This window comes from Copadichromis virginalis, linkage group LG16 (genome assembly GCF_057382275.1).
Source record: "Copadichromis virginalis isolate Kocher_CV1m ecotype Utaka linkage group LG16, C_Virginalis_male_GT1.1, whole genome shotgun sequence".
In the NCBI taxonomy this organism is placed as follows: domain Eukaryota; kingdom Metazoa; phylum Chordata; class Actinopteri; order Cichliformes; family Cichlidae; genus Copadichromis; species Copadichromis virginalis.
In genome coordinates this window covers 40,638,634-40,665,717 of record NC_140633.1, presented here as the reverse complement: position 1 = coordinate 40,665,717, position 27,084 = coordinate 40,638,634, and the positions used below count along the sequence as shown (strand labels likewise).

At 46.7% G+C, this 27,084-nt stretch overlaps 1 protein-coding gene across 1 annotated transcript; it reads right to left on the bottom strand.

Annotated features, from left to right (window-relative positions):
• Window positions 1–8: 8 nt before the first annotated feature.
• LOC146691404 (interferon alpha/beta receptor 1b-like) lies at window positions 9–17,342 on the bottom strand. Its single transcript, XM_085434818.1, has 8 exons — window positions 17,138–17,342; window positions 7,193–7,331; window positions 6,476–6,666; window positions 4,680–4,840; window positions 3,714–3,858; window positions 1,395–1,552; window positions 1,068–1,240; window positions 9–985 (listed from the first exon to the last, which is right to left on the bottom strand). Exons 1-8 carry the CDS (start codon window positions 17,205–17,207, stop codon window positions 742–744), a joined length of 1,281 nt encoding a protein of 426 aa, XP_085290944.1. The 5' UTR covers window positions 17,208–17,342; the 3' UTR covers window positions 9–741.
• Between the last annotated feature and the right edge of the window lie 9,742 nt (window positions 17,343–27,084).

Sequence of the window (27,084 nt, the reverse complement as noted above, 5' to 3'; positions counted from 1 at the left end):
GAAGCGAGTTTGGTTTTTTCAGGAGTTTATTTAGTTTCTGATTGTAAACACAGCTGCACAACAAGCTTATATACAAAGGTTAACAGAGGTCAGCAGATGGGCGGGGCGATTCAGAGCAGGAAGTCAAACCACACGACTGATGCTTCTTTGATTACAATTACTGTTTGATTTGTCCTGCTGATACATGCCACAGATTCGGTTTCTACATCACCATGTGGGCGGAGCATAAGCTGCAGATGGAGGTGAGACAGACCCATAAAGAAAGCAAGAGTTACCAGAACAGAGATTCTATAAGAACCATAAATGGAAGAATAAAACGGAGATTAAATGAAAGCGACACAGAGGCCGCTGCCCGCAGAGATGTCATGCTTGTAGCCAGGTGCGCTCACGTAATGAACTGCTTCCTCTTTGATTAATGCTAGCACCTGCAAGCTACCTGTGAAAGTTAAAGTGATGCATGATGGCGCGCAGAGTCGAGCTGTGTGGCGAGGGTTAAGACGACAGTAGCGGCTGAAGGAGGAATGTTTCTGTCAGCACCAGCAGGACTTCCTGTCTGCCTGAACCAGGATCAGCAGCTGCAAACGGCGACGCTCCAGCACGACTCATTCCTTCTGCGTGAGGGGCGTGGCTCAGCAGTTCAGTCTTTTTCAGTGTTTGTGTTTAAAAAGAGACGCTCGTTTCACAGTGACTGGTGGAAAAAAGGCACGCCACACATTTCCCACGGACCCGTCTCCTCTTCGCTCAGACGCACACGTCCACGACGCCCTCGTCTGCGACCTCGGGCTGGCTCTTGAGGTGGGCCGTCATCTCCCGCAGGTTCACCCGCTCAGGGTCCAACAAACCCTTAAAGATGTCATCGCTCCCCATGTGGTTGTGGCGAACGGCGCTGAGATGCTTCAGGGCAGAGCTGCTTGAGGAGCCGCCGCCAGAGGAGTAGACGCCGGAGTCGCCGCTGCTGCTGCTGTCCTGCCGGCTGTGCCTGACACTGCAAACACAGAGACACGGTTTAGCTGGCGTTGCCGGATCTGCCATCATGAACGCTCTCTAATGAACACGCCAACACTGACCTGCTGTTCGGCTCCAGGCCCGAGGGGGGTGCTGCCAGCTCCTCGGCAGGAGGGATGTGGATTTCCAGGACGGTGGGCGGTGGACAGATGGTCACACCTTCACACAGCAGCTCAGACTCAGAGTCCGGGGTGAGGAGGCGAGGGATGTCGGAGCCCGGAGAGCTGCAGAGGTACTGCAGGAGGACAGAGGAGAGAAGAAGAGCTGCTGATGATGCGCACATCACAGAGAAACGCCCCGATCACACCTCATCATAAGTGTTCCAGTTCATGGTTTAAATAAAACAGATCAATCAGGTGAACACCACCTGCTCATCAACTGCAAGCTACCTTCTTCAGGTGGGAGGGCATCTGGTCGGACGGGTTCAGAACATCCTTCATGGTCTTGCAGCACCTGAATAAACCGTAAATGGTTCCCAGCACGATCAGGAAGAAGAACAGCAGCGAGCCCAGGAAGTACAGGAAGATGTTCCACCAGGGGATCGAACCTGGAAACAAACCAACGCCGTTAGATGGAGGCGCTCCGCCTTCAGAGTCACAGCTGTCACCATGAAGATGGTGGCAGACCATGTGACCACCCTCTCAGACCCTCAGAGAACTTCACTTATCTCCTCTGCAGGCTATGATTGGACGAGTTTACATTCTGACACCTGATTGGTTCTCCTCTGATGTGTCCCTGCGTGGAGGCTGTGCTGGTATCGGTTTTAATTTCTACAATCAATTCGATTCAATTTTGACTCAGAAAGAAGCTGGTCTCTGAGAGAGAGAGGGCGGGCGAGAGAGAGAGAGGGCGGGCGAGAGAGAGAGAGAGGGCGAGAGGGGGGGCGAGAGAGAGAGAGAGGGCGAGAGAGAGAGGGCGAGAGAGAGAGAGAGGGCGAGAGAGAGAGAGAGGGCGAGAGAGAGAGGGCGAGAGAGAGAGAGAGGGCGAGAGAGAGAGGGCGAGAGAGAGGGCGAGAGAGGGGGGGCGAGAGAGAGAGAGGGCGAGAGGGGGGGGCGAGAGAGAGAGGGGGGGCGAGAGAGAGAGAGAGGGCGAGAGGGGGGGCGAGAGGGCGAGAGGGGGGGCGAGAGAGAGAGAGAGGGCGAGAGAGAGAGAGAGGGCGAGAGAGAGAGAGAGGGCGAGAGAGAGAGAGGGCGAGAGGGGGGGCGAGAGGGCGAGAGGGGGGGCGAGAGAGAGAGAGAGGGCAAGAGAGAGAGAGAGAGGGCGAGAGAGAGAGAGGGGGCGAGAGAGAGAGAGAGGGGGCGAGAGAGAGAGAGAGAGGGCGAGAGAGAGAGAGAGGGCGGGCGAGAGAGAGAGGGCGAGAGAGAGAGAGGGCGAGAGAGAGAGAGAGGGCGAGAGAGAGAGAGAGGGCGGGCGAGAGAGAGAGGGCGAGAGAGAGAGAGAGGGCGAGAGAGAGAGAGAGGGCGGGCGAGAGAGAGAGAGAGGGCGGGCGAGAGAGAGGGCGGGCGAGAGAGAGGGCGGGCGAGAGAGAGGGCGGGCGAGAGAGAGGGCGGGCGAGAGAGAGGGCGGGCGAGAGAGAGGGCGGGCGAGAGAGAGGGCGGGCGAGAGAGAGGGCGGGCGAGAGAGAGGGCGGGCGAGAGAGAGGGCGGGCGAGAGAGAGGGCGGGCGAGAGAGAGGGCGGGCGAGAGAGAGGGCGGGCGAGAGAGAGGGCGGGCGAGAGAGAGAGAGGGAGGGCGGGCGAGAGAGGGCGGGCGGGCGAGAGAGGGCGGGCGAGAGAGAGAGGGCGGGCGAGAGAGAGAGGGCGGGCGAGAGAGAGAGGGCGGGCGAGAGAGAGAGGGCGGGCGAGAGAGAGGGCGCGAGAGAGAGAGGGCGCGAGAGAGAGAGGGCGAGAGAGAGAGAGGGCGAGAGAGAGAGGGCGGGCGAGAGAGAGAGGGAGGGCGAGAGCGGGGGCGAGAGAGAGAGAGGGCGAGAGAGAGGGAGGGCGAGAGAGAGAGAGGGAGGGCGAGAGAGAGAGGGAGGGCGAGAGAGAGAGGGAGGGCGAGAGAGAGAGGGAGGGCGAGAGAGGGCGAGAGAGAGAGAGAGAGGGCGCGCGAGAGAGAGGGCGAGAGAGAGAGGGCGCGCGAGAGAGAGGAGAGAGGGGTGGCGGGCGAGAGAGAGAGAGGGGGGGCAGGCGAGAGAGAGAGAGGGGGGGCGGGCGAGAGAGAGCGAGGGCGAGAGGGCGAGAGAGAGCGAGGGCGAGAGGGCGAGCGAGAGGGCGGGCAAGAGAGAGGGCGAGAGAGAGCGGGGGCGAGAGAGAGGGCGAGAGAGAGAGGGCGAGAGAGCAGGGGCGAGAGAGAGAGAGGGGGGCTCGAGAGAGAGAGAGGGGGCGAGCGAGAGAGGGCGAGGGAGAGAGGGGGTGAGAGAGGGGGCGAGAGAGAGAGGGCGAGAGAGAGGGCGAGGGAGAGAGAGAGGGCGAGAGAGGGAGGGCGAGAGAGGGAGAGCGGGGGGCGAGAGAGAGAGAGGGCGGGCGAGAGAGAGAGAGGGCGGGCGAGAGAGAGAGAGAGGGCGGGCGAGAGAGAGAGAGAGGGCGGGCGAGAGAGAGAGAGAGGGCGGGCGAGAGAGAGAGAGAGGGCGGGCGAGAGAGAGAGAGAGGGCAGGCGAGAGAGAGAGAGGCTGTGCTGTCACAGCTGCAGGAAGCAGAGCGCCAAGCTTAGTGAGAGTGACGGCGTTACCTTCGGTCTGCATGCAGTGCGGCACCGTGAAGTCGCTGGTCTTCGAGTAGAAGTCGTCGCGAGACTGCACCCTCACACAGTACCAGGTCCACGCCTTCAAGCCCGGCAGCGTCACCATGGTGGTGTTGATCCTCAGCCGCTTTGCCTGAGGGGGAGGGGCAAAGGTCAGAGGGGTAACGGCAGAGAGCATCACTCTGAGCGGACCGCCACGCACCAGCATCAACATGCAGTCAGACATCATCATCATCAGTCCTGTAATAGTCAGCCTGACTGCAGCCAATCAGGACAGACTGCAAACAGGACTGTGTGCGTGTCTGTGTGTGATTGTGTGTCTGTGTGTGATTGTGTGTCTCATCCTAACTTAAACTCCACCACGAGTGTAAACGTGACGTCTGTGTGGTTTCCTGTGCGTTTGGGGGTTTGGTGCTGAACACGTTTGTGCTCCCACCGTCACCGACATGATCACTGAGGCTGCACCTCTGCAGCTGGACCACGTCTTCATCATCACCTTTATCACACACACAGGCCTGAGACGCTCACGTGTCCCGTCTACTCACTCGACCACCTTTGTACAGTCTGAGTCAGTCAGCTGACCCGAGGGGGCGGGTCCTTCTGCAGATGTGGTGGGCTCTGATAGGTTCCCGTGTTTCTGTGTGAGGCTCTGAGCTGTCCGATTCCTCCGTGCATGTCGTGTTTGTGTGGCGTTAACCCTCATCATCGACTCGCTCGTCACGCGCTCGGCTTATTTTGGGACGTGCTGCAGTGACCTGTTTCTTCCTCATCAAACCAGTTTTCAGCTCGCTGCTCAACTGCAGCCAGCTGGCAGGAAGTACGGCAGGAAGTACGGCGAGATTCACAAAGGAAATACATCTGTTCTCCACCGAAACGTCTTGGGGAGGCGAGAACAAACACACACACACACACACGAGGAGAAAAGGTAATACTGAAGTGGGAGGGGCTTCCTACCTGCCCATCAGCCTGGCGCTCCCAGTACTGGACGTGGTAGTACAGGTTGGGGACGTGCTCCCTCATGGAGGTGTTGTTGCTGGTCAGCGGGTCGGTGACGACCACGTCCAGGTCGCTTCCAGCAGGAGCGAGGGTCACGTTGCTGGGAGGCCCCAGAGCCGCTAGACGGGACAGAGAGGAGATCACATTTATTCACCTGATGAGCAGGTGTTTCACCTGCTCTGACACCTGTGAGGCGGTCCTTAAACACCATGTGACCGTCTACTGAAGGAGCCCAGGCAGACTGCTGTCTCACTGCACAGGGCCTGAAACCTCTGCAGCTGGACTTTAGCTCAGGCCGCCAACGCTGAAATAACAAGCACAGAGGACGTGACAGCTGTCCTGGTTTCTCCCCGTCGGCTGCTTCCTTCCTCTTTCTTTCTGCTTGTCTGACGCCAGCAGCAGATTTAAGCAACACCTGACTGCAATCTTACAAAAACAACTGAAATCGTCTACAGAGATGAAGACACGAGGAAAAGAACAGAAAATATTAATAGTAACATTCAAAGGCTGAACAGAGAAGAACAAGAGCAGGAACATTTTCTACTATCACACACTCAGCAGGCGTTACATAAACCTTGCCATTTTATGCAGACAGCCTGGATTCAAACCCAGGACCTTGTTACTGTGAGGCGACAGACCACAATCGATGAAATACTCGATTACTCAAATCAATGCGACGCGTTCGCGGTGTCGGTCGTCTACATGCAGAGAGCTCCGCTGCTCGGGCTGCATATTTGCATGTTGGTATATGTGAGGCAGCACACAGTGCAGGCTCAGCTAGGCAAATACAGCCAAGCCCATAATTATAACACACTGTCACGAGGCCACATCTCACGCTTTCCAAAGTTCCAGTGGCTGCAGTTTCCACGGATGCATCTCAAGGAGGACGCCACCTCTCCAGAGGAGGCGCACAAATACCCGCTTGGCCTTTGCAAATGCTCATCTGGACAAAGAAGAGGACGTCTGGTCTTCTGTGTTTTGGTCGGAGGAAGAAAAAATTTAGTTGTTTAGTAACGATGACGTTTCTTTAATTGATCCCAAAGAACACCATCCCCACTGTCGAACATGAACGCCACCATGAACGAAGATTCTCAACAACAACATCAGGCAGTCTGCAGAGAGACTTGGCCTCAGGCACCAGTGGACATTTCACAGCAAAACCAACAGTTAGCAGACAAAACCATTAACACTGTGCAGCAGCCCGGCCAGAGTCCTGACTCCAACCCAACTGAGACTCTGTGGATGAGCTGAGAAACCTCTTGGACATCGACTTAGAGAGACTCCCGCGTCACTTAGGGTAAAAACAAAACAAAATAAAAAAACTCGCTGGTTGAATAAAAGTTGGGTCAGAACTGTGGGCTTGAGGGCATCTACACTAATGGTTCAGACAACAGGTGAGCTCAGGTCCCAGGATGTGTAGTGAACACCTGCACAGACTTTCTGTGACTGCTTGGCTGATTCTGGTTCATTTACTGCAGCGATGAGAGCCTCACACATGGACGCACGATTCACAGTCACATATTTGAAGCTGGAGATCTTTATCTCTGCTGAGCGCAGCTCTCGGCTGTTGCACCGATACTGTGCGAAGGCTGTTCACCTCTGAGTCATAACACCTTGTTTTTCATGGTTTGTGGTGAGCTCACACGTGAGCTCACACGCTGCTGCAGCATGTGCACATGCTGCAGCAGCGTGTAAGCGTGTGAGCTGCAGCATGTGCACATCGCAGTTCCTGGAAAGCCAAGCACTCGTCTTACCCTCCTTATCGGGGCAGAACTCCGTCTGCGCCCACTCCGAGTGCTGCCCGTCCACGGTGGCTCGCACCTGGAGCACGAAGATGCCCAGGTAGTGCAGGTTGAACCGTGTGAGGTCACATGACCGGTGTGACGTCTGGTTGCACGCCGTGATCCAGTTTGTCTTCTTCTTCTTAAACTTCAGCTGGTACCTCCTGAGGATACGAGAACATGAAAACACATTAGTGGAGGGAGAGCTTTCATTGAATCAAATCTAATTACAACAGCAACACACCAGCCGTGTTTCAGTAAACGTGTCTGTTTCATAGGTCGGGGCTGGGAGGTTAACGCCTGTGGAAGCAGGATGATGGGGACGAGGGAGGAAGACTATGAAGAGGAAGGCTGCTCCACGGCTCTCTGAGGCATGGAGCACACTCTGACTTACACTTAAACTCGTATTAAAATACCAGCGAGGAGTTAAAAGGTCTTTATGTGATCACATGATGGCAGGCCAGGTGGTTAATAAACGTCTCAAATGAATTCCAGTGAAACCAGAGAGGAGAAACACGAGCCGGGCTCAGGCTCTGCTTCAAGTATGAGGAAGAGATGGCTGAGCCTGAGCCCGTTTCCAGTAAGCCTCTCTGACAGCTTCCTGTCGCTGGTTTGGTGAGGTGGACCACGCCCCCTGTGTCCACCGTCTGACAGGTAAATAAGCCCCGCCCTCGTGATTCTCAGACTTACGGCACATATTGCGTGGTGAAGGTGACGGCGTGGGTCCCTGCAGCGCCCGGCGGCCAGTCCCAGCTCAGCGTGTAGTTGGTGTTCAAGGTCTTCATGATGACGTTCTGAGGAGGCGGCACCTCGGATCCATCGGCTCCACCTGCAGGACAGAAACAGAGGATTGGCTGGAGTGGGGTTAACAGTTTGCATACTATGCGTTCTATATCGCTATCTCTCTGAGAAAGTCAACATGTGTGTGCGAAGAGAAAAACTGAAATCTTTCCAGCTCAGTGTCGTCAGCGCGACCTCACAGGAAGTAGTCCCGAGACATCGGCCTTTCAGGCAGCAGCAAACAGGTCGTCAGAGGACGCCGACATGAGGTTTAACATTGCCTACGATATTCCCAAAGAAGATGTTCCGTTCAAAGTTCAAATGGCTTGAAAATAAACCCCACCTCCAGTAATGATGTCACATGCACCCAGGTTACAGGTGTCATCGCAGACACATGGGGAAAAGGACAAGTTACAGAAGTAAACGTTAGTCTATAGCCCTGCTGTGTGTGTGTGTGTGTGTGTCTGAGGGTTTGTAACACGTGCACACGCAGCAGATCAGCTGCCGCCATCTTGCCTCTAGTCTCGGTCTTCAGGTGTCCACAGGTGGTCATTGTGACCTCAGTCTGGGACATGAACCCCGTGTTTGATTCCCTCCCCAATTATCCATCCCTAGGTCCTATAACTAAGTGAGGCTTTTATTTTGAAAAATAGCCATCAACTTGTCACATGACCCTTATGTTGTTCCTTCGTCCTCAGCTGCTGGCCCCGCAGCTGTAAATCAGGTCCACGTGGCTGTGATCAGAATAGAGCTGTGCGATATGACCAAAATCTCACATCCCGATATCAGAATTCTATCGTCCTGACAACGATATAAATCACAAAAATGTAACAATTTCTGTAAATTCTGTGAATCTCGGGCAGCTCGACTTGCGTGAAGTGTTTCCAGCTGCGCGTCCTTTACCCGGAGTCGAGTGTTTTAACGATGCATGAAACGATACATTTTTTTCTTTGTGAGTATTTATCACACGGCGTGCTGCGGGGAAAAGCCTGTTCTGATGTTTGAGTCTAAGGTTGATTTTTTAGCACCTGGCGGCTCTTTTTTTTATTTTTATTTTTTTTATAACTTTTTATTTTATTTATTTGAAGAACTCACCTGTCCATTACGCATACAGTTTCTTCAGAATAACAGAATACAAAGAGAGTCAAACTCAAGACAGTGAAATTAGAAAGAAAAAGAAACAAACAAATATATATGTATAAAAATATAGATACATATAGAATAATAATTAGAAAAATAAGATAAAGTAAAACAAAAGAAAAAAAAGGAAACATGCCTGTGGTGTCAAACATTTCCATCGTTCATTTCACTTTTTTTCTTCTTCTTGTATGCTCATCTTCATTCAGTTCAGTCTTTTTTCCCCTTCCGTTGTACGTCAACCATTTTCCCCAGTCCTTCAAAAAGCGTTCTTCCTTTACTTTCAGTTTATATGTAAGGTTCTCCATCTCCAAAATGTCCTCCACAATTGCTACCACTGCTGCTTTCCTGGTGTTTCTGTCTTAAGCCAGTTTTTGGTGATGGCCTTCTTTGCTGCCAAAAGGAGAATCTTAGCCAGGTAACGATCCTTTACATCTACAGTACCTTCCAAGTACCCTAGATACAAAACAAGGCAGGTTCTAGGAATAATATAACCTAATATATCACAGAGAGCTGAGTGAATTTTAACCCAGAAAGTGTGAATTTTTCTGCATTTCCAGAAAATGTGTGTATGGTCTGGTTCATCCCATCCACACAGCCTCCAACATTGTTGTTGTGTATTGGTTTGTTTATTTTTAATCTGAGGTGTAATAAAATAGCGAATTTGATTTTTCCAGATGAATTCTCTCCACCTCAATGAGTGAGTTGTATTCTTATGTTCTTTCCATGTTTCATACCACACCCCCTCAGTGATTTCTTCACTCAGCTCTCTTTCCCATTTTACTTTAACATATACAGTTGAGTCCTGTCACGATTCCATCAAACATTTGTAGACACTGTTTTTGGAATAACACTTTTATATGCCAGTATATTTATTTTTATAATAGGATGGATTTTGTCTTCCTCTATTTTTATGTTTTTATTAAAGTAATCTCTCACCTGTAAGTATCTGAAAAAATCCTTGTTTTTTAAGTTGTATTCCCGTTTTAATTCTTCAAAACTTTTAATTTCTCCTTTTTTGATTAATAAACAAATTGCTGTGATTCCCTTTTCATTCCAATTTTTAAAACCAAGATCCAATTTTCCTGGTCTAAATTCTTCATCGAAGGCTATCCATTTTAGCAAACCAAGCTCTTTGCCAATCCTGAACTCCCTTACTGTATCATACCATACATTTAATGTAAAGGATATTATCGGGTTCCTATCTTGGTCTTTAGTTACGTATTCAGGGGTCTTCTTCATACCCATGTTTGTTTGGATTGGGACATTGAGTGTGGAGAGCTCCACATCCTTCCAGCGAGCCCCGTCATCATCACTACACCAATATGTTATCTGGCGTATCTGCAGCACGAAAATATTCTTTTAAATTAGGAAGCGACATTCCTCCTTTCTCCTTAGTAAGCTGTAAAGTAGTGTATCGTACCCTTGGCCGCTTGCCTTCCCAGACAAATCTAGATATATACTTATCCCATTCTGAGAATTGGGTTTGAGGTATGCTTATCGGAAGAGAGAGGAATAAATATAGCAATCGTGGTAAGATATTCATCTTTATCACATTTATCCTGTCACTAAATCCTAACGGATATGTATTCCATCTTTCCATATCCTGCCTTATCCTGTTATTTATATGTCCATAGTTACTTTGATATAGTTTGTCATAGTTTTTGGTTATATTTATACCTAAATATTTAAGGGTTTTTGCCTCCCACTTTATTTCCCATTCCTTAAGATTTTGAGTTGGTGTACAATTAAACATTAGAACTTGAGTTTTAAGTATATTTACTTTGTAGCCAGAAAGCGTACCAAATTTTCTTAACATTTCTGTAAGCTGCATAAAAGAGTTTGTGGGGTTTTTGAGGGCTATCAACACGTCATCAGCAAACAGACTAATTACATGCTCTTGTCTATTGATTTCTATTCCTGTTATTAGGGCGTCTTGTCTAATCATTTGTGCCAATGGCTCAATATACAAGGCGAATAAGGTTGGACTTAAACAGCAACCCTGTCTAGTTCCTCTCTCTACTTGGAATGTCTTTGTCAATGAGCCGTTAACTTTTAGTCTTGCAGTCGGTTTGTCATAGAGAGATTTAATACATTGGATTGATTTCGTAGTGAACCCGAACTTTGCCATGGTTAGGTACAGGAAGTCCCAGCTGACTCGATCGAAGGCTTTTTCTGCGTCTAAACTTATCAATGCAGCCGGTATCTTGTCTTTATGTATTTGGTGTATGATGTGTAGGGTCCTTCTAATATTGTCTTGTGCCTGTCTATTTTTGACAAAACCTGCTTGGTCCTCATCTATCAGGTCTGGTATAAACGACTGGAGCCTATTTGATAGGATTGTAGTATAGATTTTATAATCAACATTCAACACCGATATAGGCCTGTAATTTTGGCAGTATTCTCTTTGTTTTTGTGGTTTTGGCAGCACCGTGATAATTGCCTCCCTCCAAGAGGGGGGAATCACATGTTTAGTGTGAGTCCAATTAAGAGTCTGGTGGAGTAAGGGTATCAATTCTTTTCCACATTTCTTGTACCATTCGGCAGGAAACCCATCACTGCCTGGTGCCTTGTTTGTACGTAATTTTCCAATCGCTTTCTGAATCTCCTCTATCGTTATTGGCGGCTCTTTTTTACTTCTCATCGTAAATAATCTGCTCTTTCACGTGATTCAGTTTATTTTGAAAAGTCTCAACAGGATCTTGAGCTTTATTGTGAAAGGTTTATGTGGAACATAAACAAGCGGACACGCGATGCTGTTACCGTCGTTGTTGCTAACGACAACGCATAAAAACAGGCGCTTGTCCGTCCGTAGTGTGGTGATATTAAATATAAGAGAAAGAGAACTTTAATAAATGAATACAGCCACTACAGTGACATCAGAACCATGAACAAATATTGCTGTAAACAGTTTATTTCCGACACCACGAAACAAACGATAGCGTGAAATGAAACGACGTTTTTATATCGTCATCCATATAAGATAAGATAAAACTTTATTAATCCCTCGGGTGGGTTGCTCTGGGAAATTCGGTTTCCAAAAGCACAGCACCGACAGAGTTACAGTTACAGAATATTATACACACACGCACACACACACACACACACACACACACACACACACACACACACACACACACACACACACACACACACACACACACACACACACACACAAATAAAATATACGAAGGGGATAAATAGAATAAATAGGAATAAAAATAAAAATACAAGTGAATTGCACATTTCAAGTATTGAGGTCTATTGCACCATTGACTATTTACAAAAGTATTGCACAGTGAGGTGAAGAGGCACTCCAGCTTAGTTGTCCCCCCTCCCTCTCCCCTCCAGAGAGGAGTTAAACAGTTTGATGGCGTGTGGGACAAAGGAGTTTTTAAGTCTGTTAGTTCTTGTCTTGGGGAGAAGCAACCTGTCACTGAACAGACTCTTCTGGTTGTTTATGGCCGTGTGCAGAGGATGCCCAGCATTGTTCATAATGTCCAGCAGCTTCTTTAATGTCCTTTTCTCTGCCACTGTCACCAGAGTGTCCAGCTTCATGCCGACCACAGAGCTAGCCCTCCTGATCAGTTTCTCCAGCCTGCATGAGTCCTTCTTTGCTGCGCTGCTCCCCCAGCACACCACAGCATAGAAAAGTACTCCAGCAACCAATATATATGGTTATATCAAACAGCCCTAGATCAGAATAACAATAATCGTATCAGCCACGAAAACGAGCGTCTGCACATCGAGTAAAAACACCAGCACAGCGTCTGCCGAGGAACAGGAAGTGCTGCGACTAACCTGACCGCACTGGGAGTGAGAGTGATTATTTACCCAGCAGCCCCAGGGACAAAAATAAAGCACAGGTGTTTCTGAGCAGAATAAAAATATGAGCGAGAAAGCATTCGTGAGAGTGAAGGAGGAACTGTGGATAAAGACCGAGCTTCCCCCACACCTGGATCCAGATGTGCTGGCCACAGCAACAAAACAATAATCCCCCAGAATCACAGCCACTCTGAGATTATTCAGCGGTGAGGAGTATCTGCCTGACGACGCTCCGAGCAGACAAAGAGCCTCAAAGTTTACCCACAATGCACTTTGAGAAGGTACCAGCGCTGGGTTGTGCGCCTCTCTGAACACAGCGGCCCAGCCTGAGCGCTCCTGGGAAGTAGAGCTGGGCAATATGAGATTTTTTCATATCACGATATGTTTTTTTCATTTCAGGCGATAACGATATCTATCACGATATAAGCCAAATAACTATATTTGTAAGATTTAAATGTGCCGTTGCTCACAAGTAAAATGTGAAATAATCAGCAGCTTGTTTTTATTTAAATATTTATTTCCCATAATAAGTTCAACAGGGTAGATGTACTTAAGGAACATGAGACTTTTTCAGATAAATAAAGGCAAATATTGCAAACTACACAAAAGGCAGCCGCTAAAGCGTTTAAGTTTCAAAATAGAACAAACGAAACAGACTAAACTGTCAATTCCACTTAGAAACAAAATATTAATTCTAAAAATAAATCTTAGTTTGTTTTACAGAAGAACAGACAAAACTGACTAACTTTTGTCAATATCAAATAAACTGAGAACTAAAAGGAAATTCTCAATCTGTCCTTGTTGTATAGCTGAGCTTTTCAAACAGTTGTAACAGTTACTTTAGTCTGACAAAAGCCGAATGACGAATTAGCGCTTCCAGTCAGAGACTGAGGCTACGTCCACACGTACACGGGTATTTTTGAAAACTGAGATTTTCCGTTTTAAAAATAATCCCGTCCACACATAAAGGCAGAAATGAAGGAAAACGCTGCTATGAACATGCCAAAGCAGCAGGTGGCGCTAGATTCCTAACCGTGCAGAAATGCTGGCCAATCAGAAGTCTAGAAGCCTCGGTGGGAAAAAGTAAACAAAGCTGGGACATAGAAGCAGGACCGAGTCGTATGTGTGGAGGGACAGTAACTGTGTGTATATGTAAGCATTTAAACACTGCAGAGAGTAGAATTAACAGTATTGTAGAAATTCATTTCACCGAAACAATAACGTGGCGCACAGTGTGACGCATGCACCAGTTTATTGTATTTCCAGACTTGCTTTCGGCACAATTACAGTGCAGCTACTCTGTTTTTGTCAGACTTGAAATAGCCGAAATACCTTCACACTACGGAACTTCTATGGCTCTTCCGTTCGACAATCTCTCCGGCGTTGGAACCATCTTCTGTTTTCTCTTCGGTCACGCTCGGTTGATTTTTCTAGTCGGCACACTCATTTCCTCCATTACGCGCTGGCTCCATTACCCGCTGGCTGCTTCCCAAACAAACACACGTGCGGCTTGGCACTTGTGCTGTACGTAACAAGTCACGCGACGTGACGCTGCGGCTGTGATTGGTTCGGCTCTGCGCTACTTAATTTGGATTGGCTGACCTTTTTTTTTTTTTTTTAAGAGGACAAGAGATGCGAGGTCTATCGCGATAGCTTAATTTCTCTATCGAGTAAAAGTTATATCGCGATACATATCGTTATCGTTCTATCGCCCAGCTCTACTGGGAAGTCACCAACATTCAGGAACGGCATTTATTTCATGTTTCAACGCGCTGCCGCTGTGAAATCACTGACTGTGTGGGACAGAACTGACTGATTTGATTTTCTCACCACTTTTACTCTTTTATACACAGCAGAGCTATTTGTACGCAGCAGAAGGAATCTAAAGGAAGCATCACACAGCTGCTCACAGCTGCTTTAACAAACACAGGCCGAGTCTTCAGACCGGGACTCCTGCAGTGGCTTTAAAGCTGACTCGATGTTTCCTCAGAGCTGACGTTTTGCAGCCCTGCAGGTGGAGATCTGCTGAACTTTTGAAGGACCAGAAACACGGGAAAATTCATTGCAAGCATCAAACGTACTCGAAGCGAGTGTAGCGTGGACATGTTGATGGTGTATATGAGTTAAATGCAGTGCAGTGACAGCGAGCTGAGTGGGGGGGTCTGTGTGCCAAACGTGTTACTGATGCGAATCCAAAGCAGAACAACTTCAAGGTGAAACTGTTGCTCAACAAAGGGTGTCGGCTCACCGCCCTGAGTAACGACGTGCCAGCCTTCACCACCGCAAGCACACAACTACAGGAAACGGTGTCTGTGCGATCTGTGCCTGAGGAGGGGAGGGGAAGTGTCCTTCAGCCTGCAGAGACACGCCACTGACACAGGCGTGGCCTCAGACTCACAGTGAAACTCAAGTCATGAATCAGAGAGAAACACACCGAGGCAAAGTGAAATGAAAGTGAATCCACACAACAATCAGCAGCTCACACAGCACCAGAGTCTGCACACAAATACTAGAGACACACTGACGGGGAGAGCTGTGCATTACAGCAGCAGCCACCTGAAACAGATCAGTACTAAACCCATGTGACCACTGGGAACCTGTCATGACAGTCATGAGTCCTGCAGGTTCATCCAGGCTGACCGACTCTAAATGACTCCCTGTAAAACTATTATGGCCACCGTTAAACCATAAAGCACCACCAAGCCTCACACTGGCCGACTGTTAACCAGTTATCGACCAGTTATCGACCAGTTATCGACCAGTTATCGACCAGTTATCGACCAGTCACCCTACACTGCACGAGCCGACCCTCACACACCAGTAGAAGCTGTGATCACTAAAGGGAAACACACCAAATGAAGACTTTGTTGACATGATGTACTCACACATTTTGATACGACACACACACACATACACACACACACACACACACACACACACACAGGACAAAGGCTGAGGTGTGCACACTAAACTATGCCTCACACTGAGAGTGGGAGAACCTGTGGGGCTGGATGACGCCGGCATAAAAACAGAATTGTTTGAAGCTCGGATCCATTTTACTGATTCAGGTCAATTTATTGACCCCAATAAAAGGTGTGTGTCGCTCGCACACAGCAGTCACACAACAGATACATGACAACAAACAGAAAACAGACAAGACAGAAGAAGCTCTGTCAGAGTGGCGTGCTCTCACAGCGTCTGTGTGCTCTGCGCTCACAGCGAGATCAGGGCGGTTAATAAAGTTTTTTCCTTCTTTATCGCCTGATTTCTCAGAGTGGACACACATCGGACTCCTGTGGTTCTAGTTTCTGTCACATAAAGGGTGAAGGAAGAATAACTGCTGTGAAGAGGACTTTCCACTCGATCATTTCCCTCCTTTCTGACAGCTTCAGGTCAAACAAGCTCAGACGCCTGGCAGCTGAACGAGGACCTGCTGAACTCTGATTAAAATGGATTCAGTGTGAGCTGACGATCCACAGGGTTCCAGCTCCAGAGGTGTGAGCGGTGTGGAACAACTGCTTCATCTGAAGTTCCTGTTTGTGGCATGATGGTGGGCGTCCAGCAGATCATGGGGTTTGTCCACCATCGACACACCTGCGAAAGGTGAGCGCAATAACGCAGAGGAGCGGCAGCCCTCCTGACCGTCACCGTTTACACCAGAGCACGCTGACCCCGCTGCCTGTTTCAGAGCCGCTCTGATGCTTCAAACGTAGGAACAGGAACAGCCTTCGGTTTTTGCAAACACAGAGCTTTTTCCTCCATGTTTGGTTTCACAGTCATGCAGGTTTATTTTCATTCTGTGGGTGCTGTTCGACAATCTTTATCCTGAGTGTGAACACAGCCTCAGTCTTTCACAGAAAAGCAGAAGAGAGCGGCGAGAGAGGAAGTGGAACAAGACGTTTTTATGCTGTTTGTCAAATCGTTTTGTCCCTGAGTAAATCTCTGACCTCTTCCCATTTATGTTTACCAGGAACAGATGATTTCTGCAGAAACTTTAACACCACGAGTTCATTCTCCTGTCAGCTATTTACATCATCCAGCAGCTATGAGGAACAGACAATCAGGAACTGCAGTGAGCTCAGATCAGTTTCCCGAAAACACAGACGCCATCAAAGCTCACGGACACGGCCGCGGGCAACAAACTGAAAACACCGCGCACACAAAGTACAACTTTAATGCAATACTTGGAGTATATTTACTGTAATACTGTATTTAGGAGCACAACTCTGAATAAAAACTCTTATTTTATCTCCGTTATCTCCCGTTTAAAGAATCCTGAAAGACAAAGTGAAAGGTGAGTCAGTCCAGCAGCCCGAGGCGCATCTTCGTGTCTCTGTGCACAATCATAACATGAGACGAAGCGCACATCCCAAACCTGCTCTGGGAAATATTATCATACATTTCGTCCGGTAAATACACTGTAAAAACCCCCCGTGGGACGCCTGTACAGAGGGAATCCCCCCCACTGTGAAACATGATCGACTTCATGTCCCGAACACCCAGGCTTCTCTGATCATGTGTCACCGCACAGAAATATTATAATTACAGCTTTCACTCCAATAACAGCCACCGCTGATTTATGACACACACACACACACACACACACACACACACACACACACACACACACACACACACACACACACACACACACACACACACACCAGTTTAACCCGTTTGCTTCCCGTTTGTGCGCACGCACACGCACACACACAAACAGCTGCGGACTAAAACGATCATTTAATCTCAAATATAAACCCCACCGCGGGCAGGTGAGAGACCCGCGCGGCACACAGGTGAGCCTCGCTCTGTAGTTTCGGAGAAAATTAAGTAAATAAGCAGCACGGACCGAGGCTAGCATGCTATGCTAACGCAGCCAGTTGTGGGACTTACCACAGAAGAAGAAGAGGAGGAGGAGGAGGCCGTGAAGAAGCGCGAGGCCGTGGCGGGGGGCGGCGGACATCGCGCCGCTGACAGGACCCACGGACCGAGAAACTTCCACACTGACAGACTCACCGACTCACGGATCGGACTGACTCGGCACGTATCTCTCTCTCTGTAATTCACAGAGTTCTGTTCCGGCGTGGTTTTCAAAATAAAAGAATGGGCGGGGCCTCAATCAACGTCCGGTCTGAGACGCGTCTGCGCCGTTGTTGTTGTCTTGGTCTGGGACGGTGTCACTGTGGCATCACTGAGAGTTAAAAACTGTCTAAATTCTTTAATCTTTAATAAAATGATCAGTGTTGCTGCTTTACCAGGTGTAAAAATTAAGTTTAACATCCAGGCATCCATGAAAACAGGATTTATTACATAACATGAAGCTAGCAGGAAGTTAGCTCGCTAGTTTCCACCTAAACATGGTATAGCATGTTCTGACTGAGAGATTTCTGAAAAATTCAAACGTACAGCTCTGCTATCACTTCCAACATAGATGAAGACAGAAAACTAAACAGCAGTGACGTTTGTAGGGTTACTGAAGTTGGGCTAGCTGCTATATAATGATGTGCTAGGTCAGTGGTTCCCAAACTTTTTTGCTAGCCACCCCCCTCTCCAACCCCCCTTTGTTTTACAAGAAAAATGTTCGCGCCCCCCACCCCCGCGCGTGCACATGCACTAACACATCCTCCAACCACACACACATATTTTGCTCCATTGCAGTTTATTTCACACTTCAAACCTTTAGTAAACAATTAAGCAAATACAAGTAATCTGCAATAAATTACAGGTAGTAATAAAATAAACTACTAACTCGTTTACGCTGCGTCCGCACCTACACGGGTATTTTTGAACACGCAGCTGTTTCGTCCACGTAGACGGCGTTTCGAATCACCGAAAACTGAGATTTTTTAAACTCCTTTTATGCGTTTAGGTGTGGTTCATTGCAACATCAAAGGTATGCGCCTTTTTCACGTCACGCTGTGGCCACGTTATTGTTTACATGAGATGAATTGCAGAATGGCAGATAGAGACGAAATACTGTTAATCTGACTGTCTGCAGGTTTTACACGCAGTTACTGTCTCTCCATTTACAAAGGCAGAGGCGTCACGCTGTGATTGTTTTACTGTAGTTGTTTTTTTTCCTGTGTAATAATATTCAACATTGCTATCAATACATTTTTTTAAAAATGCCTCTCTGTGCAAAATGTGTTCAAAAACATAAACAGCTGTGGGATTCTGTTTGTCTGTGATTTGAACCGGGGGAACAAATCGTGGCAGGATCAGCCTGATGTTATTTGTATCCCGCTGTAACTTTACTGTATAAAGAGCAAACATCTCCAACATGTCAGGAGTAGTTAGTCATTACAACAAGTGTTTGTGAACTAAAAATCAAGAATGTGGGATCCTGTTTGTCCGTGATTTGAACAGCCCAGCGCTGCTCCCAACGGAGGGGAAACTAATCCTGCAGGGAGACCTACCTCAGCACCTGTGCAGGTGAAGCCAAAGGGAAGATTTGCTTCACCATATTTTCTAGTCTTTGGCTTAGAATGAAGTTGGTTTGGAAACATATTCAGTGATGCTTCATGTCCTGCTTTGCGTTTCTATGGCCGCCCGTGCTAGCAGTGTCCAAGCGTTTTGTTTTTTCCCCCCCTTTTCATCCCCCCCCCCCCCACACACACACTTTGGGAAGGTCTGTACTACGTGATCGCTAGCGACACAGCTATGTTAACCTAGCATAAACACAGTGAAGCTGGAGGATGAACACTAACTTTTTTTCCACACGATAAGTTAACGTGAGGGTTCCTGATGGTTAGAGACAAATGCAATCGCATGGCAGGATGCTGTAAACGGACCAAACTTGAGCCAGGAGAACAACTGAGATAATCCATCCACAATACGAGGTTAGTCATTCATATACTGCTGCATGGGCTGGAGTTACATCGCAAGGGTTTAAAAACTGAGCTTTAAAATGAACAGTGGTGGTAAAAAAAGAGAGAGGCCGACAGTGATCACTGACTGTTTTAGGGGCTTGTTCAGATTAAATAGAACAAAATACAAAACATGTTTAAAAACACGAGTACGTGATGACTTAACAACTGCATCTGTGCTTCTGACCTTTGACCTGCACTCTTAAAAAACACAAACCTTTAGATCTGTTGTCTAAAGAATTCAGAACTGAAAAGCAGCACATGCGCAGTTGGATTTAATATTTACCTGTCATAAAGGTGCACCGTTTGATGCGTCACAATAAGTTATCTGTGATTTCCATGCTGGACTAAAGGATTTCGTGGTCGGTCAGTCTGAGAGTGGTGCTTCAGAAATATGGAGCTTTATAAATGTGTCCTTCTTTTCTTACAAACCGCTGCTGCAGGATTTATGTAAATATTCCCACAAAATTAAACAGAGGACTAAAGAATTTCAGTGTGTTGTGCTATCAACAGGAAGCGTTTGAATTCATTATAATCAAATGAAGACAGATATCAGGTTTCATGATCCAGACTCATAGTTTAGATTGTGAAATAAATCTAAGTCCACATTTCTGCAGGCTGGTTACAGACCGAGGGTCTGATATAGAAACCCTTCAACTAAATACGGAGAACCTTCCAGAACTGTGTCTGTGAAGGTTCTGGATTATAAATGGCAGACAGTTGGTGTCATAAGCCACCGCCTCTGTTCTCCGACCCTCTTTGAACAGAGACACCGGTTTTCACACCTCGGCTCATGTGATTAGGTAGAGGAGCAACGGGGGTCCATGACCCTCTGGGGGGACACTTAGGGCTTAAATCTGGGACTCTCCACCATTTGACCTTAGAACTGAAGAAGCTTCTCGGATGAGAGGTGAAACGTCTTCAAGCAACAAGTCCAGACACATTTCTTTCCAAGTTGCTTAGCCTTCCAGAACTGTGTGTGCACTACGGCTGCCACAAACGATTATTTTGATAGTCGACTAATCAGATCATCATCCATTGGACGTAAGACGTACAGGTTATTGCACCAGCAGCATCTGCTCTTATATAACTATCATTAGCTTACAGCTTTAAGTGTTTAAGGTCTGTGCTAACTAAAAATAAAGACAAGATGATAGTTTATTCAATTTTAATGAAATCTGCAGATTGTTTCGGTGAAGTTTAATAAACTCCTTGCTATCTAAAATATAACAGGACACCGGAGTAAATTCTGGAGCATCTCACACTTCTGATAATCAGCTGTCTGCTTGATGTTTATTCAGCTGTGTAAAAACTTTAATCTCAGCCAAACCGATTTACTCAGGAACAAATAAAATACTGAAAAAAGCCAAACAATAACATTTTTAAGTTATCTAAGTGACTGATATATCATGTTTAACCTGAGTAGTGAAAGACGGCGGTGGGTTTGAAAACGATCTGCCGGGAGTCCGGTGTTCTCACGGCTCTAGTTAGCCTAGCCCCCGGCTAGCTATCGAGCTAGTGGGTAACAGACGTCTCCGAAAACGTCGGAGCGCTTTTGAAAATATGCGGTGTCCTGATAAACTGAGCAGATATTTGAGGTTTACACAGCTACATTCCAGCCTGAAAATATGTTAAACGTTTATTTTGTGACCCAGAAAGAATAATAAGAGTAATATTCAAACTAACTAGCTGCCGCCATTGTTGGAAACGCAGCTGGGCTGCGCTATGAATTCTGGGACAGAGCTACTTCTTCTTCTTTTTCGGGGTTTAACGGCAGCCGGCATCCTTGTACATGCAGTGCTGCCATCTTCTGTTTCAGTCCGTTATTACACTCTTAAATCCTGCTACTTATCCCTGCGTCTTTCGGGATCTTACAAAGCTTCAAACGACGCGTCGACTATTAAATCAGTCGTCGACGATTTTGATAGTCGACGTAATCGTGACTAGTCGACTAATCGTGACTAGTCGACTAATCGTGACTAGTCGTGGCAGCCCTAGTATGCACGCTGTCCTCAACAGCCATACTGAAACTGTCACAGTTCCAACGTCAGTAGGAAACACAGCCAGATAAACTTTTCAGGACAAACGAGACACAAAAGGAATTTTACTGGAAAGCAAAGATTGTTTCAGGACCTACAAGTTTAAAAGATTAAACCAGCAGCTCCAGGGAAGGTGACACAGATGCCTGTGAGAAGAACACCACTAAACCACTTCATACTGGGAGCTGAGGAATCAGGAGCTCATACCCAGGAAAATATGATTTTAACCCCATCCTGCAACAACACAAGTAACAGTGAAGAAAAGAAAACTTTGCATTTTCATCTCATGTTCCAATTACAACTTAGATGTGACAAAATAGGTTTTAAGATCAGGTGTAGAGGTCAGTTTGTTTTATAAATGATTTAGATCATTTCATTACAGATCATGAAACTAAAATAGACTTTGTTTAAGAGAGTGAAGAAGAAACACCCAGTGCATCATGGGAATCCCCGGCAGCCTACGTCTATTGCAGCATAACTAAGGGAGGATTCAGGGTCACCTGGTCCAGCCCTAACTATATGCTTTAGCAAAAAGGAAAGTTTGAAGCCTGATCTTGAAAGTAGAGATAGTGTCTGTCTCCTGAATCCAAACTGGAAGCTGGTTCCACAGAAGAGGGGCCTGAAAACTGAAGGCTCTGCCTCCATCTTAAAGGAACGAGAGAACAACTCTTTTACTCAGTGTGATTGTTTTTAATGTCGCTCTTAAGGATCTGTTATTGTATATTTTTCAGATGTTTGTATGAAATATTGTATTTGTTTTAAATGTTATGTGTTTATGTGGTACGTGTATATTTGACGTGATGCCAGGTGTTGTAAAGACTCACCTTTCAGCACACTCACTTCATCACATGCACCTTGTTTCTTTTCCTCACCTTTGATTGGGTGTGGTGTTTGCCCTTGATTGCACTCACCTACAGCTCACTCTTCGCTCACACATGGGGCAGCAGCTGAGGTGAGTTTCTGTTGGAGTCTCCTGAGTTCATGTGTTATTTTGAGTTATTGAGTGACTTAAATCACACTTTATTTCCTTTCAGCGTTAGCACTCCATGTGTGTCTTTGCTTACTGATTCTGAGAATAAAAGGAGAACCCTATAAAGGATTGATGACTGCTTATTCTCATTCTAATCAGATGAGCCCGTGATGGCAACGACTTAAAACTCTGAGCCTTTCTTCCTTCATAACACCAGGGCCCTATTTCAGAAAGCCGGTTTAGAAAACTCAGAGTGAAAAACGATACTCAGGGTTGAGTAACCCCGAACTGTCCAACTCAGAATATTCGGTTTCAGAAAGGCTGATAACAAGTAGTTCAGTCAACGCGGAGTTGCTTTAACCCCAAGTTAAGCGCGCGCACGAGGATACATAAAGCCCTGATAAGCGGAGCACAGATTAAGCGAGTCACCATGGAGACGGAGGGAAAGAAGGCGCGGTCAATGTATTTTACAGCGCTTGAGGCCGAAATTCTGATGGCAGCATATGCCGATAACATGCAAATTTTGCGGAAAAAAAGTAACACAGCCTCAGCTGCAAAAGAAAGAGAGCATGCATGGCAAAACATAGCCGACAGAGTCAATGCGTGAGTGTTAATTTAAACACTGATCGAGGGATTTCCACCCATTTAACACGTTATTTTATTATATTTTATTTGTTATTTTATACATTTGATTTTGTGATGTGATGTGAGCGCAGGTGCAACCCAACAGGCCCCAAACGTGCCTGGAAGCAAGTAAAAATGAAATATAAAAATATAGTCCAAACAGGTAAGGTGTAATTGTATTATGAGCCATAGTGCTTGGTCTGTTTGTCCGATGTAAATCAATTGCAGTTAGAGGCTACATTAATTTCCCCTCTGTAAGCACTTATTGAAATTATCTGAGCACATTACAAGTACATATTTGCTTACTCTGTATGCTCAAATGTGACCCGTTATAGCCAACAGAAAAAAAGCGGAGGCCCGAAAAACAGGTGGGGGTCCTCCACCACCACCACTCACAGAGGCTGAGCAGTTGGCTTCCACATTTGTGATAATGTTGGCAGCATCACATATGATCTTCACAGTGCAGAGAACACAAATTAGCATCCATTACTATATTGAAATAATTTGTTAGTTTGAAATGCTACAGGGAACTATGCACCTGTACATTAATGCTGTGGAAAGACTTCCTGTTCACATAGTCTCCTTCATTTACTGAAGGAGCAATGATTGGAATGTGAGTGCCATCTATACAGCCAATCACGCCTGGGAACCGTGAGAATAAATGTAAAATTTAAGTAGTAGTTCAAGTATCACCACATCATGAATTAAGTTTCATTCATCCTGATACCTGCAATTTTGTGGCATCCCTCTTTGATAAATCTTGTGGGTCTATGACCGGGGAACACCACAAACGAGTACAGGAGACGTTTCAGTGCAACTGTAACATTCCTGACTGCCCGACAGACGGTAGCCTTGGAAACGTGCTCAGCGTCACCAATATTATACAGAAAGCTCCCGTTTGCAAAAAACCGAAGTGCAATACAAATAATATGTACAGAACTGAGAGGATGTCCGCGATGTGTCACATGAGCAATATTAGGCCTGAGGATGTTATTCAAATAACTTATAGATTGTGCTGAAAAACGGTAACGTTCACACAGAAAATCATCAGGAAATGATAAAATGTCCAAACGCGCTCTAATCACTCTCTCCCGGCGGAGAGCTCTGCGGAGAATTTGGGCTTCAACATCTACTGGCTCTTCAAGGAAGGGGCACGCCATGTCTGACACTTCCTACAGTCAGGTTTCCGACAAAGAGGCGGAGAACGTCAGGGTTAGTTGAAGCTAACCTGCTAGGGGGCAGGTTAGCTTCACGGAGTGTGTCGTCATAGTAACTCGCTCAGAATTAATCTAAACTCGCTTTGTGAAACCGAAAACCCAGAGTTTTCGTTAACTCAGGGTATACTTACTCAGAGTTTGCTCTAAACCGGCTTCCTGAAATAGGGCCCAGGGCCCTGTGCTTCGTACGTCGCTTACTACATCCAAGATCAAATTAAACATCCAAGACCAAATCATCGCGCTAACTCTGAGCTCGCTATTCCGGTTCCCCGAACACACCTGTTGTTGACGATTAGTATAGCTGGATGAAGTAATGTGAGATCACTGGGTGGCCCAACAGGGGCTACGCATCGATAGTAGAAACATTGATCGGCAACCCTTTGATTGGTCGGCGAAAATGTCGAAGGAGCGCGCTCGGTATTTTTCGGCAGCAGAGCAAGAACTCTTGAGTGAGGGATTTCAGGAGTTTCAGAGTTTAATTAAAACGCAAGAGAACACTGCAAAGGCTGCAAAAGCAAGGAGAGAGGGCTGGCAGAAAGTTGCTGACAAATCAAACTCGTAAGTAATTTAACAATAACAATAATAATGGAGTGGATTTATATAGCGCTTTTCAAGGCACCCAAAGCGCTTTACAATGCCACTATTCATTCACTCTCACATTCACACACTGGTGGAGGCAGCTACAGGTGTAGCCACAGCTGCCCTGGGGCAGACTGACAGAAGCCAGGCTGCCATATCGCACCATCGGCCCCTCTGGCCAACACCAGTAGGCGGTAGGGTAGATTTATTATATCACACCATATTATCCAATATTATATTACATTATATTATATTATAATATGTTATATTATATCCCCTTTCACATTAGAGCCACAACAGGACCCACTAGAACAGGGGTGCCCAATCCCGGTCCTCGAGAGCTACCGTCCTGCAGCTTTTAGATGCATCCCTACTCCAACACAGCTGAATCAAATGAATGGCTTGTTATCAGGCCTTTGCCAAACACGATGGCATGCTGAAGAGGTAATCAAACCATTTGATTCAGCTGTGTTGGAGTAGGGATGCATCTAAAAGCTGCAGGACGGTAGCTCTCGAGGACCGGGATTGGGCAGCCCTGCACTAGAACATGGGAACAAGTAAAAGTGAAATATAAGAATATTCTACAGAATGGTAATATTTATCACTTATATTGCTTTTCGTCTCTTGGAAAGAGACCCTGAAATAATCTGTTTGTTTATAACAGCAACCAAGAAAAGGGCAGAGCAAAAAAAAAGACAGGTGGTGGTCCTGCACCCCCTCGTCAACAAGTTGGTTAAGTGAATAATACCCTCACGGGAAAATCGATATCTCTCTATGAGCACACTGTCGCGCTGAGCTAAAGGATCCTGTCTATCCCGCAATATACGCTGGATTCTGAGGACTCTCCTTATCAATCTTGCACCTTCCGCAATGGGTTGGTCGCGTATACGGACAGGACATGGCTGCGACAGGCTTCCCAAATCCACCTTCGCTTTTATAGCCGTGGTCTCTCATCTTGATTACACGAAGTAATTTACAATTACTACTCTGAAATATGAATTACATCTGTAATAATCACATACATGTAATAGAATGTTAATAGTACATTTCCCTTTTTTAGGAAATGACCTGTATGTATCTGTGTGACATCAATAAAAGGATCAAGTGCTGCATTATCTTTAGTTACATTGATGTTATTTATTTATGGTGAAACAGTGGTGGAATATCGCTGTTGCTTTCGTATGAATGACGCGGACATACCTGCGTGGCCGCGATCTAATCCTGTTTACATAAAGTAAACCTGCTCCCGAGCAGGTTTACGCTTACGGCTCTGTTGCTATGACAGCAAGTCCCGGATGGGCTTCGGGGAACCGAACGATCCAGGATCACGCGAAATCGTCAACAATCTCATCCAGCTAACTCACTTAGCGCGGTACGAAGAACAGGCCCCTGGACTCTGTTGGAAATGAGATTTTTTTACCTGGATAAATAAACGACTAAAAAAAACTTCCTGTGCTGCTGAAGTTCTGCATTTCTGTGTTTTCAGCGAGGATGTGGTTAAAAGTGTTTGTTTTTTTGTCAGTAGCCTGTAAAAAAACATGTATGTGACAGCTGACCTTTAGTCTGAGAGCCGGACCAAAAGAACAGCCCAGCAGAACAAAACATCATCGAGATGCACAAAATAAATAAAGGAGGGTTCAAATGATTCATAAATGCAGCTGAAGTGTGCGTCCACGCAGTGACTGATGGGAAAACAAGTTCAACTGGAGCGCCTCCTGCTGGCCTCAACGGCCCGTGTACAGGTAGCACTGGGGCCTCAGGGTGGCGCTACAGGGCTTTGAAATGAGGCCTGGCTGAGGAGTCGTCTTTGTATTCGAGCCATATGAACAGCTGAGCCCCCTCCTCATTACATATTATATCAGCGGTCCCCAACCCCCGGGCCTCGGACCGGTACCAGGCCGCGAGAGTTGAGGCTCAGGTGTGAAATGTCTGGTTTTCAGGGTTTTTATCGGTTTTCAGCGTTATTTTGTTATCGTTTTTATCGTTTACTCGGTTTTCCTGGGGCTTTTCACGTGTGTTATGAATAAATCTTCTTTTTTTCTGTACCGGTACTAGTTTTATTTGGTTGTATTTATCCGCGACACCTTAAAGGCCGGTCCATGAAAATATTGTCGGGCATAAACCGGTCCGTGGCGTAAAAAAGGTTGGAGACCGCTGTATTATATAATGCTTGATATTCTGCTGTGTCAGCTGTTGTTGGATGATCAGACTGTGGTTTGTTGTAGTTTCATGGAACTCTGCTGAGCGTAAAGATTAGATTAGATGAAAGTTTATTAATCCCTCAGGTGGGTGGAAATGTAGTTTCCAGCAGCACAGCACCGACAGAAGTTGCATGTTACAGATGCAATAAAGGGGAATGAGAGTAAGGATTTAAGCATAAATATACCATATATACATATAACACATATATAAATGCAGAATATATAATATGGATAAATGGGAATACCAGTGGATTCCACATTTGAGTGAGTCGCAGTGAAAAGGCACTACAGCTCAGTTGTTCCCGCCCTGTATCCCCTCGCTTTCCCCTCCAGAGAGGAGTTCA

Bases quoted from the DNA above. Each gene is read 5' to 3' on its own strand.
- LOC146691404 (XM_085434818.1), bottom strand. From the start codon at position 17,207: ATGTCCGCCGCCCCCCGCCACGGCCTCGCGCTTCTTCACGGCCTCCTC. The intron at 4,841-6,475 runs GTAAGACGAGTG...TGTCCCGTCTAG, and splicing joins GTTCTGCCCCGATAAGGAGG to CGGCTCTGGGGCCTCCCAGC. The intron at 986-1,067 runs GTCAGTGTTGGC...CTGTGTTTGCAG, and splicing joins GGCCTGGAGCCGAACAGCAG to TGTCAGGCACAGCCGGCAGG.